Genomic DNA, 15122 nt, shown 5'->3' on the forward strand with positions numbered 1-15122 from the left:
CAGTCCAGTATTCTTAATTAATTGTAAGGCATTTTCACATACAGAAATATAAAAATAATAAAATAAGTTATTCTCTGTAAACCAATCAAACTGAACTACTCTTATTAATACATAATATGTTGTGCCATCTAACTGATAAAGTATACATACTGTAAGTGGACAATGTAAAAAGATTTGTTGGTTTATTGGTTGATTGTGAATAGGTTGACCAATCATAATGTTTTACAAGATTAGTAATATGTATACAGCCCTGCTCTGTGTCTTGGATTAGGTTTAAACTGAAATGGAATTTATATATTTCTTAAATGTTTAGCATAACTTTATTTTATTTATTCAACCTCAGTCTCCTTATTTGGTAAGCTCAAATAAGCTATAGAATGCTGTAGTCTGAATGCTCTTTTTATATTCAATGAGTTCTCATAAATTAATACTTTTTTTTTTAAATACACAAAAATGCAAATAGTGCATTTTTTATTATGTTCAGAAACATTCCCTTTAGTTCTGCAACCTCCAAATATACAGTACAGCAGGAAAGAGACTGAACTCCGCTCACCCTGGTTTGGGCGATGGACACTAGCTGCATGGTGTGGGTGGTTTGTTGCCCCTTGATACACTGACTGGCCCATATTGACACATTACGCACACACACTAGGTACATCCCCATTAAGAATTTGCTTTAAGTTTGCTTTTGATTTTATATTTAACTTTCAATTGAAACATAACAAAGTAGAAATAAGACAGCAAGGGTTTTTTACTCACCCCAGTGTAGTCATTGTCACAATAGTGTACCAGAAGGAAGCTGGGATGCTGGTGAACTTGCTGGAGCTGGAGCCCTTCTCTGCATAGAACATGACCGTGGCGAAGATGATGATGGCCATGGTGAGCGAGAAGAGGAGGAAGCCTAGCTCTGAAGCACAACTCTTGAGTGTATAACCCAGGATCCGCAGGCCCTGCGAGTGACGAGAGAACTTGAAGATACGAAACACACGAAACACGCGCAGTGTCACGAAGGCGCCGCTCACGTCTTCGTTGTTACTCATTACCAGGCCGATGTAATATGGCAAAATGGCCACCACATCGATGATGCTCATCACTGAGCGCATGAAAAGGTAGCGGCTTGGAGCAGCAAACAGGCGCAACAGATACTCCACTGTGAATATCATGACGCAGGCGGTGTCCATGCAGAAGAACGCCACTGTGTAGCGTTCACCACATGGCATGTCTTTCTGGTTGGCGGTGACACCACAGGGCACCGTTTCTACCACATTAGTGAGGACAGAGATGGCTATGAAGAAACCAGTGACATAGTAGAAGACCAGGGCCATAGTGGAGGTGTGTGGGTTCTCAAAGGCTCGCCACATTGTCTCCCTGCAGTTCATGTTGGGCAACTTCATGTCCTTGTTTTCCTCCTGATCATCTTGCAGCCTCTCTAAATTCTCCCTCTTTCTGTCCTTATACTCTTCGTAACAGCAGTCGCCGATGATTTCAGGGATGATGCCGAAGAAAGTCAACTCCTCATCGTAGGCTGAGATGCACTCTTGGCGAGGGTAGTGGAGCTTCCCTGTCCGGTAGAAGTTGAGGATGCTTCTGAAGGCATCAGGGTCCCGGTCAAAAAAGTACTCCTTGATTTCATCATTGTAAAAGAAGTCTTTTTCAGAGCTGCCTAGCAGGGTGTCAGGAAAGCGGTCCAGAGTGGTTCTCCATGTCTGAAAGCGACGACCGCTGACATTAAGTACGATCAGCTCATCCTTTCTCTTACGGTTTTCCTTTGGTGCAATAGGCATGGGGCAGTTGGCAACAGGCATCCATCCGATGGCTGCTGCCCTGGCAAAAGGCAGCCAGGCTGCTACTCCTGTCGCCATGGTGAAGTTGCGTTCAAAGTGGTCCTCCTCACCTTCAGAGTCGACACTCCTCAAAATCAACTGACATCTAAGGGGTTAAATCACAACAAGAAGAGGAAATAAAAGCTGAAAACACAACACAAGAAAATATCATCAAATGATCACTGTTTGAAATCATGTCACTAAAAAAAGGCAGCATGAAGCTTTTGTCACGTTTAGTTCCAAACAAGTTTTAAATCTCTCTTCAATTTTCAGTCATTCCCTCCTGCTTTCAAATCCATCTGAATCTACCCCAAATCTCATCCAATTTTGAGGACAAAGCTTTAAGGCAACAGCTAAAGCACTAGTGCAGGGAAATCAGAAAGGAGGATAAAGGTGAAGTCAAGCACTATTTCACTTTGGATCTGCAAAGATGATTCGACCAATCAAAACGTTTATCGACAGACAAATGATTGCCAACTTTGTTTGATAATCAATCAATCATTAAATTTACTTTTCATGCCGAATGGTAAATCATGGTGATTTAAACCTCCCAGATAGAGATTTCCTGCTTTTCTGATTTAAATATTAAGTTTAATATATTTGAGTTTTGGACTGCCAAAAAAAAGACATTTAAAGACATCAACTAGGATTTGGGGAAATTATAAATGGACATTTCTCCCAATTTTCCCACAATTTAAAAACGATTTGCCGATGAAAAAATAATTGATTGTTACAACCCTTGTTCAGATCTGTTCAGGTTTAGCACATGACCTCATCTTTAAATACTCCATTATTTAGAGTAAGGGATAAAGCCTGAAACGGATTGCTAACACTGTGACTGTTAAACATTTTTTTGTTTCATTTGTGAAGGAGACGAACCCATATTAGCTACAGACATTAATTCCTCCAGTTAGATGTTTAGGAATAATGTGGTCAATCAGTTCAGCACCATCAACTCAAATACACAAAAGCCCAACCCTATCCTGAGCAGCATCACTATCTGACCGATACGGAGACGCGCTGACTGTCAGGCACTGAAACAAACCTGTTGCATCAGAATAAGGACGAAACTAATCCAGATTGGAGATATCCTTACAAAATGTTGGTTGGTTTCATTCTAATAAATGCATCATTTTAGAAATAACCTTAATCACCCGGTCAGTGACAGTAGCCTACATTTACAAGTAAATGATGTTTACACATTACACATATTTGACTGCATATAGCCTATGCTTAATTTACATATCAAATAAATGCTTTCACACATGTTTGGTAGCCTACAGTGAAAGTACTTTTTGCATGCAAGTAGCTGACTAACTTCTACACGAAATGCATTTAATCAACTAACGTATGCTATTTTTAAACGAACCAAAACATATTCTAAGAAATAAATTGAGACTGCAGCACATACAAACACTCACCGATAAAGTGGAGAGGGACACAATCCCAACTCTTCCAAACCAGATCAGACTTTCTGTAAGTCCTCTGTCAGAGAAGAAGAGCTCGGGTCCTTCCAGCGCGATGAAGCAGCGCCTCTTCCTCACACACCGGCACCGAGCAGAGCGCCAACAACGCGGCTGGTGGAGCAGAATGAACCCGTCTGTGGGACCAAAAGACTCCAGGAAAAATGGTTTAGAGCAAGATCTGTGCACGTCCTCTGATGGATTTCTACATCCTGGCTTATCCTTTGCTTTATCCCGTAAGTGTCAGGGAAGTGAAATGTGATGTTGCAGCGCTTCCCTTTTCTCCAGCTCAAAGTACGTCTCTCTCACTGCCAGCTCCGTGTCATCAGCCCTCCTTCCCTTTGCCTCACTTTACCATCATATGTGACAGACCTATCCTGTCACGTTGGCTTTATTCAATACTGTGGTGCTGCATTGCTGAGGCTATACTACAGGAAGCACCACGTTTGGAAGGGTGTGGCAGAGATACAGGAGATAAAGAAAAAGGGTAACACTTTACAATAAGGTACACAAAATGTGCTTAGTTACTGAGGAACTATTAGATAGTTAATGGTTAGTTAATGAGTAGTTCCTCAGTGACTGCGATTGAGGAACTGATGGTTAGTTACTGGTAAACAGACTGGGGGGTACTGTATTAATGAATCATTCGTTAATGGTTAGTTAATGAGGAGTTCCTCAGTGAATTTATGGTTAGTTACTGGTAAACAGACTGGGGGGTACTGTATTAATGAATCATTCGTTAATGGTTACTTAATGAGGAGTTCCTGAGTGAACTAATGGTTAGTTACTGGTAAACAGACTGGGGGGTACTGTATTAATGAATCATTCGTTAATGGTTACTTAATGAGGAGTTCCTGAGTTAACTAATGGTTAGTTACTGGTAAACAGACTGGGGGGGGGGTGGTACTGTATTAATGAATCATTCGTTAATGGTTACTTAATGAGGAGTTCCTGAGTTAACTAATGGTTAGTTACTGGTAACAGACTGGGGGGGGGGGGGGTACTGTATTAATGAATCATTCGTTAATGGTTACTTTATGAGGAGTTCCTGAGTTAACTAATGGTTAGTTACTGGTAAACAGACTGGGGGGGGGTACTGTATTAATGAATCATTCGTTAATGGTTACTTTATGAGGAGTTCCTGAGTTAACTAATGGTTAGTTACTGGTAAACAGACTGGGGGGGTACTGTATTAATGAATCATTCGTTAATGGTTACTTAATAAGGAGTTTCTGAGTGAACTAATGGTTAGTTACTAGTAAACAGACTGGGGGGGTACTGTATTAATGAATCATTCGTTAATGGTTACTTAATGAGGAGTTCCTGGGAGACTTTGATTGAAGCAATGGTCCGCTGCAGCAGGGCACTTTTAAACCTGCCATCTTCGGCTGGCTTGGGTCCCACCCTGGATCAACTGGTGGAGGTGGATCTGATTTACCTTACCATTACTTAGGCCGTTTGGGTACGGTAAACTCAAGGAACGCAAACAAAAACAGTAGTTACCCATTACCTAATGCCTACTTAACCATTCGTTAAGCATTGTGTGTCCCCTCAAGTAAAGTAATGCATCAAAAACAATAGTTACCAATTACCTAATGATTACCTTACCGTTACCAAAACAGTAGTTACCCATTACCTAATGATTACCTTACCATTCATTAAGCAGTAAACAAACAAACAAACCCTGTGCACTCAAGTTTACATTTTTATTTAAATAACAATCCAAAGGACACTAATAATGAAAACGAGGTTGCTTTCAGAACTTGCGAAAGTGGCGTATGTCATGCAGCAATCTGCCTAAGGGACCATCTTTGTGTTCATTTGCCAGCCAATGTGTCTACTCGATCAAAGCAAGATGACTCTTCAGAGTCTTCACTGTGCGGTTTCCTCGCAGTCTCCAGACCTGTGACTTGTACGTTGACCAAGCCCGCTCAATGTTTTGGGTGTGGGCTCCTGTGTCTGGGTTCACAAATGACCGGCTGTGGTTCACAGAGAAATGGACAAAGCCACTTTCTGCGATTGCAGTGGTGTATGCCCTCCACATGTCCGTTATCACCGTGGTCCCTTGGCGAACGTATTTTGTGACCAGAGGAATTAAGTGGCGCCGTGATCTTTGTTTCACCAGCCTCAGGATAGGTCTTCTCCTTTTTCCTCTGATGCCCAGCATAGCAAAGACCCATTTTCTCCTCCTCCATGTAAGACCGAATCTTCCCCTACCATACTGTAATAAAGCAGTGAAAAAGGACAACACAGTTATATACAAATTAGGGCCGGGACTTTAACGCGTTAATTAAGATTAATTAATTACACAAAAATTAACGCGTTAAAAAAATTAACGCATTTTAATCGCACTTATTTTTGCACAGCGGAACGTTTCTCACTGGATGAGTTTCAGGCGTACCGATTATACTGGAGCACCAACTAACGTTCATGACTTCAGACAACAACAAACCACAGTGAACAACAGTGGGAAATGTTGTTTTAAAAAACGGACGGATGGAAGCGTCGATAAGAGCACGGTTGTGTGCAAATTATGCAAAAAGGAATTCGCATATCACCGCAGCACATCAAGCCTCAAGTATCACCTCAATGCAAAACATATAGCAGCTAGCATGGAAGCTAGCGTGGACGTTAGCCTCTTTATCGCGTTCACACCAAAAAGAGCCGGTACTAAAATTAGTTAATGAGAACCTTTTTACCCCGACGAAAGTCCCTGCTAGAGAGCAGAGAGCTGCTAGAGAGCAGGGACTTTCGTACGGCTCTCTTGTGAGAAAATAGCTATATTTCTGATTGGCTGGGCGGATTGCAAACCACGCCCCGTAAAACTCCCAAAAAGTTTTGTGAAGCCGCCATTTTATTATCCTCGCATTAGCATTATTAGCATTAGCCCAGCGCAGAAACGCAGAGAGACTAACTTATGGCAACACAAAATAAAACATGGGAGCGGTGGAGATGAGGAGGTGTCGGCGTTCTGGCGATTTACTCGGAAGGCTGCTGGGACTCCCAGCAGCTTCTACTGAAGCCAGTCCCTAACTCCGGGGACTTCCGGCCGGGGACTTTGGGCGGCAGTATACGCCGTGAAGTGGTTTGCGGCCTGCCAGTAAACCCAAAGCAGAAGAAGAAGAAGTGACGTCAGCGGCTTCATTTGCCTAATCCACCCCCAGGTTCAAAGAGTTCTCATGAACTCAATTCTCATGAACCTTTGTGGGAAAAGTACTGCGGTGTGAATGTGCCTAATGGTATACTAAAATCCATGTGAAAAAAAATTGCTTCTCACTGTTCTTAGGTCAAATATGTATATGCGATTAAAAATGCGATTAATTTCGATTAATTAATTACAAAGCCTCTAATTAATTAGATTAATTTTTTTAATCGAGTCCCAGCCCTAATACAAATATATATATCAGGAATTTCAATTGATAAACAAAGTGAAATGTGTTTGTTATTTGCGTTCTTTTACAATTTAAAAATATTCACTTCCTTTCTCAAAAAAGAAGAGAGAAAAATTAAAATGTAGTGGTACAAACAGAAAAGGCTGTTTAATTTTATTAAGTTAAAGTTTGCTTATTTTGCTGCAAGAAACATGAAAATGTAAGATAGATATTGGAATTAGATGATATATAAATAGATGATGCACTTTTAAAATGTTAGTAATAAAAAGTAAGAATACAGATTGATTTCCTTAATGATCTGATTGGATGAGATCATTCTTAGCTTCTAAATTCTTTTTTTCTGTTATTTGACTGTGTATACACTGTGGAGCTGGCTCTCTCTAATGTATACTTTGTCTTGGAAGCCTAAGCACGCCAGTCACAAGGGTGTGAATGACACAATTATAAAATTACATTACTTTGCTCATTCATTTGTTAATCTCTGACCTTAAAAGATATGTTGTTATTTCACCTTGAAAAACAAAGGTTTTAGTTTTAGTGAGGCCAAAGGCTAAGGCTCTGTAGTTTATACACACCTTCCTTTTGTGGTAGAAGTTTCTTTCGTCCAGCATGACAAATTCGTTTGGTCCTCCAAGTCTCTGCTTTCCCCTCCTTTCTCTCCTCTTGATTGCACTCTTGCAGACCTTCCTCAACTTCAGGCTAATTTTTGACAGCATGCGACTGCTTCCTGCCACGCCATCCTGCAGCATGTCAATTTGCCTTAGCTGCAGTCCCTGGGAAAATCTGTTATCTGTTAGGCACTTCAGTGAGTCAACTCCTAGTTCATTTGAATATTATAAGCACCAAAATAATGCAATATTACTGCCACTACACATTTTCCCTCACATATTTGCATTTAGTTTTAGCATGACCATACTGACTGTATTGAGGGTCTCAGGACAAAACTTAGTTGCACCCCTCCAATAAACCCCTATACTCCCACTCTCTGCAATGTGTTTTGCCAAACTAAAACACCGTAATAATGAGAATATAAGAGGACCCTAATTATATAAAGACTGTTCCTTTGCAAAAAGACACATGTTTTTTTGGTCATATTTTTGGGGTTATATCAGATTCAAGTGTGAACTGATCACAGTCCTGAACTGACCCACACACACAAAGGAACATCATGTACTGGAAGCCATGAAATGTGCCGTGTAACTGACTGTGATGCTCTGCTTTGCTTGATTAAATGATGAATTACTCAAAGGAAGCCCTGTAGCTTCATCATCAGAAAGGTAGACGCAACTAGCCCACAGGCTCTCCTTCCTATCACACACTTCAATCCCAGGCAGCATGGTCTGTAGGGACTTCAGGGGACGCTACCTCTGGATGAGGAGGGTCTTTGAATGGGTGGCCTTGTGTGGTGTGGTTGTTGGAGGAGAGAGAGGCAAAGTGAAAGTAAAAAAAGGGAGAGAAAGAGTGAGACTGTGAAGCGGGTGTGAAGACAGAAAGGCTATTGATGGACTTCAGATGTTCAGATGAAGTTCTGGTAAAATATTCATGAATTCACTCTTTGAACTTTTTGCAAGTTCCAGGGAATCAAACACAAAGACACTTGCTTTTGTTCCATCTGCGGTCTCTCAGCGCTGTGGAATCTAAGAATGAAAATATTTTTTAGGATTGTTTTTCTCCCCCTATAAAGCCTTGTATTTTCTATGTAGTATGTTTTTTCAGTGAGCACAGTGATGAGTAGACCCACTGACACTATGAAGAATTCTCAATGCCTTACCTGCGTACAGATTTAAAAGCGTGCACTCCTCACAGTGTCATTTAAAATACCTTTAAATGAACACTGAGGATTATTTATTTTTTGCCATTTTCAACGGCAGATTCACTCTCTTTATTTGTGTATTTAACGTTTAACCTTAGCTGCAGGTACAATACAGTTTTTGGCTACGGATCATTGTTTTCCACTCTCAAATGTGACATGTGCAAACCTCTTGGGTAGGCAAGGCAAGGCAAGGCAAGTTTATTTATGTAGCACCTTTCAACACAAGGCAATTCAAAGTGCTTTAAGACATTAAGAAAATGGCATTTAAAATCAGTCATTAAAAAATTAAAGATAATAAAATAAACATTAAAAGAAAAAATACATGGATAAAAGTTACAGTGCAGTCTAAGATGTAAATAGTTCAATTAAAAGCAGCGACAAAAAGAAAAGTCTTCAGCCTGGATTTAAAAGTAGTCAGAGTTGCAGCGGACCTGCAGGTTTCTGGGAGTTTGTTCCAGATATTTGGAGCATAATAACTGAACGCTGCTTTACCATGTTTAGTTCTGACTCTGGGGACAGAAAGCTGACCAGTCCCTGAAGACCTGAGAGATCTGGATGGTTCATAATTTAGCAGGAGGTCAGAAATGTATTTTGGGCCGAAACCATTCAGTGCTTTATAAACCAGCAGCAGTATTTTGAAATGTATTATTTGACACACAGGAAGCCAGTGTAAATACTTCAGAACAGGAGTGATGTGATGTGGGGTAGCACTTAACACGGGCATTTTCTCAGTAATTTGCATGAGATGGTAACAGTAGTCACTTTTAAATATTAAAAAAAGAAGGATCTCTTAAGAGAGGATAATTATGTATTCAAACCTTTGTTTTTATGTCTGTTAAGGTAATGATATTGTGTTTCTTGCAAACTTTATTTCTCAACTCTGCTCATTATCAACAAAAAAGTAGTGTGAACAGATATTTTGCACATGTGAGACCTGTTAAGCTCAAATAAAAAAGGCAAGCAAATAGTTTTAAGCTATATCATACATCATCCAAATATGCACGGATAAGACAACATGTAATATTTGCAGGGCATTTAGGAATTAAGGTATAATCAATCACTGTTTATCATGTATTTAAATCTTACACAGCAATTGGTATACTTTCTGTAGTTCATCATCATATTTCCATGAGCATGGCTAAAGCACCAGCTGAGATTTTAAGTTGTTTTTCATCTGGCTGTCCTGCACCTGGGGTCACTGCATGCTGATTGGATGAAAGCCACATTTTATGAATTACAGCCCCCTCAGAGACCAACTCCACGACAGTACTGAACCTGATACAGACTCCATATGCTGCCATTTATGCGAGTCGTTTCTCATTCTGACGCGGGCATTTAAATAAGATGTCTACAATAACATATTTTATCTATATGAAAGCAAATTATAGTTATTTTGATTTGTTCATCCTCTTATCCTTCATGTTTTTCTTTGTCATAAGCAAAACATTTTTCTGAGCACTTGAGTTGTGGCATTCAGTCCACAGAGAAAACACTCTGCAAAGACTTTAGAACATAAAGAGATGAATATACGTGAATAAGATCACCTTGAATTCACAAAATGACACCTTTATTCCAATTCAGATTCAGAATAAACCTCAAGTAAATATTTATAAAGATATCCACTTGGACTCAAATATTGCCTTTAGTGTATTCGTGTGAGTAGCTGACACTGACAATATATAACAACATATATATATATTTATTAAGTCTGGTAAATTGCTTCAATTTAGAGATAGAAGAAGGATTGAATTCATTTACTAGAGGAACGTTCAATGTCACTTGAGTCAGCATCGGTGGGGGCTGAAGACTATTGGATAATGAAACAAAAACATGTCAAAAAGGTTTTGAGGTTTTTGTGACCTAAGATTTTCATCGTTATAACTACACTGTGGCTATGTTCGTAGGACCAATACAAGCCCTGAACCTTAGAATGCTTAGAATAAAAAAACAATATACTGGTTCATTCTTTTTTTAACCACACTTCAACCAATGATGCATGAACACAATGCTAACTCAAGGTTGTGCTCTCATAAAGCCTTGGATCTTCTCTCTTGCAGTTGTGAAGCTAATTTGAACATAATAGAGTACGTCATTGAACGTTTAATAGCAGCCTAATTGTAGCCTGAGCAGTAGTGAGTGTGCTTGAGAGATTCAAAATGTAGTTGGAAAATCAGGGGCAATAACATACCCATTCCCTTAGGAATTACTGCCTGAGTAGATCAGGAGAGCCACATCTTTGTCCTATATTAAATATTTCAAAAAAAGTAGAGTAATATATTATAGCAGTAAAACCCTATTTTCTTCAATAAAGTGTTGCATCTTGGGTTATTTCATTCCCCATTTTTGGCTGAGAACCCAACGTTCTTATTGAAATACCTTGCACTCGCATAACTTGTAAATGTAGAACAGCCCTCACTATATGATCCATGATGATTGCAAATGCTTTCGTATCCTGTAATCTTTCTGCCAAGCTCTGGTTCATTGAACATTTATCATGCATAGGAATGTTTTAAATGAAAAGGGTTTGAAGTCCTTATCTGTGAAGAATCAGTGTACAGACATGATCCATTTCCCCATTCATCATTGAATCATGCTTTACTGAAATTCAAGATAGTTACTGGGGAGATTTTACTGGGAATGAAAGCAGCTGTCACTTATGTAAATCATAGAGTGCCATGCATCACATTTTAACAACCATAATGAAGACTTGGTGGTCAAAAAAGGAAGTGAAGGTAATAAGGGGGACATGTCCAACAGGTGTCCTCTGACAATTACACAGCATGGGCAGCTTGAGAAGCAGTGGGCCGGAAAGGCTACAAGAAGAACAAGAAAGGAAATTGATAGAAATATAGAAAGACGGTAGTGTCTGAATCGTTGTATGAAAGTATGAAAAATCCCAAATCTGTAAAAGGGACTCAGCCCATCAGTCTGACAGTATAGATCCAGAGAGATAGTGTGGGTGTGGATGAATGCGTTCAGATAAAAGCCAGTAGCATCGATTGTGTTTGAGCAGTCATCTTATGAGTCACTTACAGAAAGCCCGGGCTTCATTATACAAACCACAACACGGCCCAACATGCATGAATCCTGTTCTGTTGTGGCAATGCAGGGAAAATGCGAAAATAAAAAAGAAATGTGGGTTGGCTTCAGTGTTGACCAGCACCATCAGGGTGGTTGTGTTAAGCAGCTGCTAAAAGAGGCCCGCCGCTTAAAGATAATTCACTTTGACTCTGGGAAGTTCTAAAGCTTTGAACTGTAGAGCAAATAAACACCATGCAAAATCGTATGTGAAATTCACAAGATAACAGTCAAGTCAGTTGGGAGTGAATTGAGAAATTAGCATATATACAAGGCCATAAGTCTCACTGAGATGATGAATAGAAAGCTTTGTGGCCGAGTTTGAACTCATTTGTCAACAGCAAATGGATTCACAAAATGCAGGTGTGATATGCTAACCAATTATACATTAAAGCTATGATGTGAATGCACTTTCATGTAAATTAATCTTCCTGAAAGTAGTTTTTAAGGCATTCTTTGTACATGTGCTGGTGCATTACAACTTGCTTTAAGATTAATATGCCTTTGAAGTACATAAGCACACAGAAAATGATTCATTTACATCAAGGACAAAGTCAAAATGGCAATCTGAAAAATGGAGGTTTAAATGTCTGAGGATGTACACAACAGAGTGATGTGAACATGATGATTTAGACCTTACATGTTGATTTCACTTTGTTGTCTAATTTTGTAAAAAGACGTATACTGTAACCTTTCCCGTTATCTTCCATTGCCCTTCAGAAAATAGCAACGTTATCGTAGCTTAGTGTTTTAATTAAAACTCTAATGAGTGCAGTGAATGGTCCAAGGACTCCTGATATATGACAAAGTAATAAATTACATACAGTAATGAATATTTTCAATTATAGAGGTCCTGGCTGACAAAACCGTCCACCTCAATGAGTTCAAATATGACAAGCATCCCGCAACAGCTAATCTGATGCGGGAGACAGAAGTATCTACTTTTTTTTCCTTTTTTGTAATACTTACATTATTTACTGTTGCATGTATGCCATTACAAATGAATGACAGACGCCTCCATGCACATTAAAACAATGCCTATAAATGTCAATGAAGCAACAGAAGGATATAGAAGCCCAAGTGGGTCTCTCCTGTCTTGGACTAGTTAATGTATAATTGTTTGCATGATTATCTGCAACAGTTATTTAGAGACATCAAAGCAGTAAACAGATGGTTGACAGTCACTAGATTGTGGGAGGGAGGGAGGCAGGATGAACACGTTTGAGAAAATCAACAATATCATCTTAATGAATTATACTGTGCTGAAATGGGTTTATTAATTGATTAGACAAATGACAGGAATGGGATTTTAAACTATTCTAAAAATCTAAAATGCTATGAGAAACAAGACTGATAACCTACAGCAGGCTAGCAGCTCTGTGAGTTGTACTGAGAGAGATTGATGCTAACATCAACATGCTAACATACTCCAGAATGCTGATCAGGTATAAGGTTTATGATGTTCACAATCTAAATTTAGCTTCTGTTAAGAGTTGCTAATTACCACAAAACACTAGCACTAAAGTTCAACTGTGGCTGATGGGAATGTCATTAGTTTTTATTTGCTCATAAACCAAAGTAGCAGAACAATTTAATTTTGACCAGATTGTGGCGCTAGAGGAAAAGTCAGGGGATCACCAAAGTAATTAGTATTCCACCTCTGGGCACCATACATACCATAATAATATAATATAATTTCATGACAATCTGAATCCATCCATAATGGCTATACCTCCTCCAGTTATATCTTGTGTTTCCCTGTCCCTTGAGTATCCTCCTGGGCTTTGTCTCTGCATATGTGTATGTGTATCACACCTTCAATACACCTACCCATCTACTCTGCAGTATATCTACCTCAATTCCTCATCACCAGATCATTATTTCAGCCATGGTGGGTATACCGTCTCAAGCCCCTTGAGTTGTGTGTTTAACTTTATATATTGCATCGTATTTTTGGCTTGTCTCTAACTTTGTCTCCCTTGCCGCAGAGTTAATTTCATGCCTGCCTGTTAATCTCCCTGCCTTCCATTCAGCAATCCTACCTGCAGGTCCAACCCAGTCTCACGGCATTTCGTGTTCACCAACACGATTTTTAATCTATTGATTCGTGTTCACCAACACGATTTGCCCCTTTTCTTCGTGTTGCACAGCACGATTTTAAAAGCAATGTATTTCTACTGCCTGCAGCACGTCTTTTTCTCCGGTCGGGTCGAGGAAGACCGGAAGCTGTGTGGTTCATAAAAACATGTTCTTACTCAATATCAAGCCACAGTTATTGCTTTTATTTGAAATCGTATAATTTCGGACTTTTGTTGCCGTCTGTGAGGAAAATAAATGGGGCTCAGAGCCTCAGGATACTGAAATCTGTATTTTTTTAAATCTTTTTTTCCTTCTAATTTGTTATTCTTTTCAAAATAACACACTGTTATTTACTCACCAAACAATAAGACACAATTATTTACTCACCAATAACACACAATTATCCTTGCTTTTATTTATTGGTTTAATTCCATAATCTCTGGCTTTTTTGGCGTCCGTCAGGAACTGAATTTCAAAATAAAAATAACCGGAAACAGACGTAGGCCTATAAGGGACATTTCGAGCATCATTGCGATTGTCAACATTTCTGAGTTTAGGATGGCCGAAGACACTACACTACCCATAATCCCCAGCTATCGTTTAGGACTACAGTCCCCGGTTACGCAGAGCGTCAAACAACTGTGTGAAATGGAACGAAACCACGCCAGACAATCCAAAACTGGAATCTAACGCCCCCCCAGAACTACACATGCTGGCTATTGTGTTTCGCAAAATGTTCTATGGGACGTCTCTACTGAACGTTTTCGTTTTTCCCACAATTAGAAGTTGCCAGTATTAAACACATTGGTGTTATCAAATGTAAAATATATAATTAATAAATGGGTGAAAATCGCTTGTGTCCATAATGCGCAGCATTAATACCCACATGACAGCTCATTGTTACTTTGTAATTATACTCCACTACAATTCAGAGGTTAACCTGGTATTTTTACTCCACTGCATTTATTTGAGTTACTTTGCAGATTCTGATTAATTATGTGAAATATAAACAACCCTTAAATCAGACTTTAGTAACACCTGAGTAAAATTCAGGTAAGGTGATTGTCAAGTGCCAACAATCAGGAGAGATATTTGATAGTTGGTGCTTGAGAAGACTAAACATGTATCTGCAATTGACATGAATGGAAACGAGTAATAAAGTATATTCATTACTCGTTATTCTCTACTAATAGTTAATTAAAGACTGTATATTATGGCTATTTTGCACATCCCTTTCAAGATTTTCAAAGGTGTATTGACATATCATATACACAACTACGGTGTAGTTATGCAATGAATGAAACACTTGGGTCACAGGTTCCTCAACAGTGCATTACAAGACATCTATCAATATGTGTGTACCTCCACCATTAAACTGTCATATCCTGCACATTTCTTATTCTATCTACATACATAAGAGTATAATTCATATGTATAATATCAGTTAAAATAAGTGCTTCAACATAGTTAACAT

At 39.1% G+C, this 15122-nt stretch overlaps 1 protein-coding gene across 1 annotated transcript in view; it reads right to left on the bottom strand.

Moving 5' to 3' along the window:
* Positions 1-15122, bottom strand: part of LOC117534174 (potassium voltage-gated channel subfamily D member 3-like) — a 176671-nt gene that overhangs the window by 104333 nt on the left and 57216 nt on the right. Inside the window, 1 exon segment of the mRNA XM_034198301.1 lies at positions 760-1929. Coding sequence (XP_034054192.1) covers positions 760-1929 — 1170 coding nt within the window.

This window comes from Gymnodraco acuticeps, unplaced genomic scaffold (assembly GCF_902827175.1).
Source record: "Gymnodraco acuticeps unplaced genomic scaffold, fGymAcu1.1, whole genome shotgun sequence".
Lineage (NCBI taxonomy): Eukaryota > Metazoa > Chordata > Actinopteri > Perciformes > Bathydraconidae > Gymnodraco > Gymnodraco acuticeps.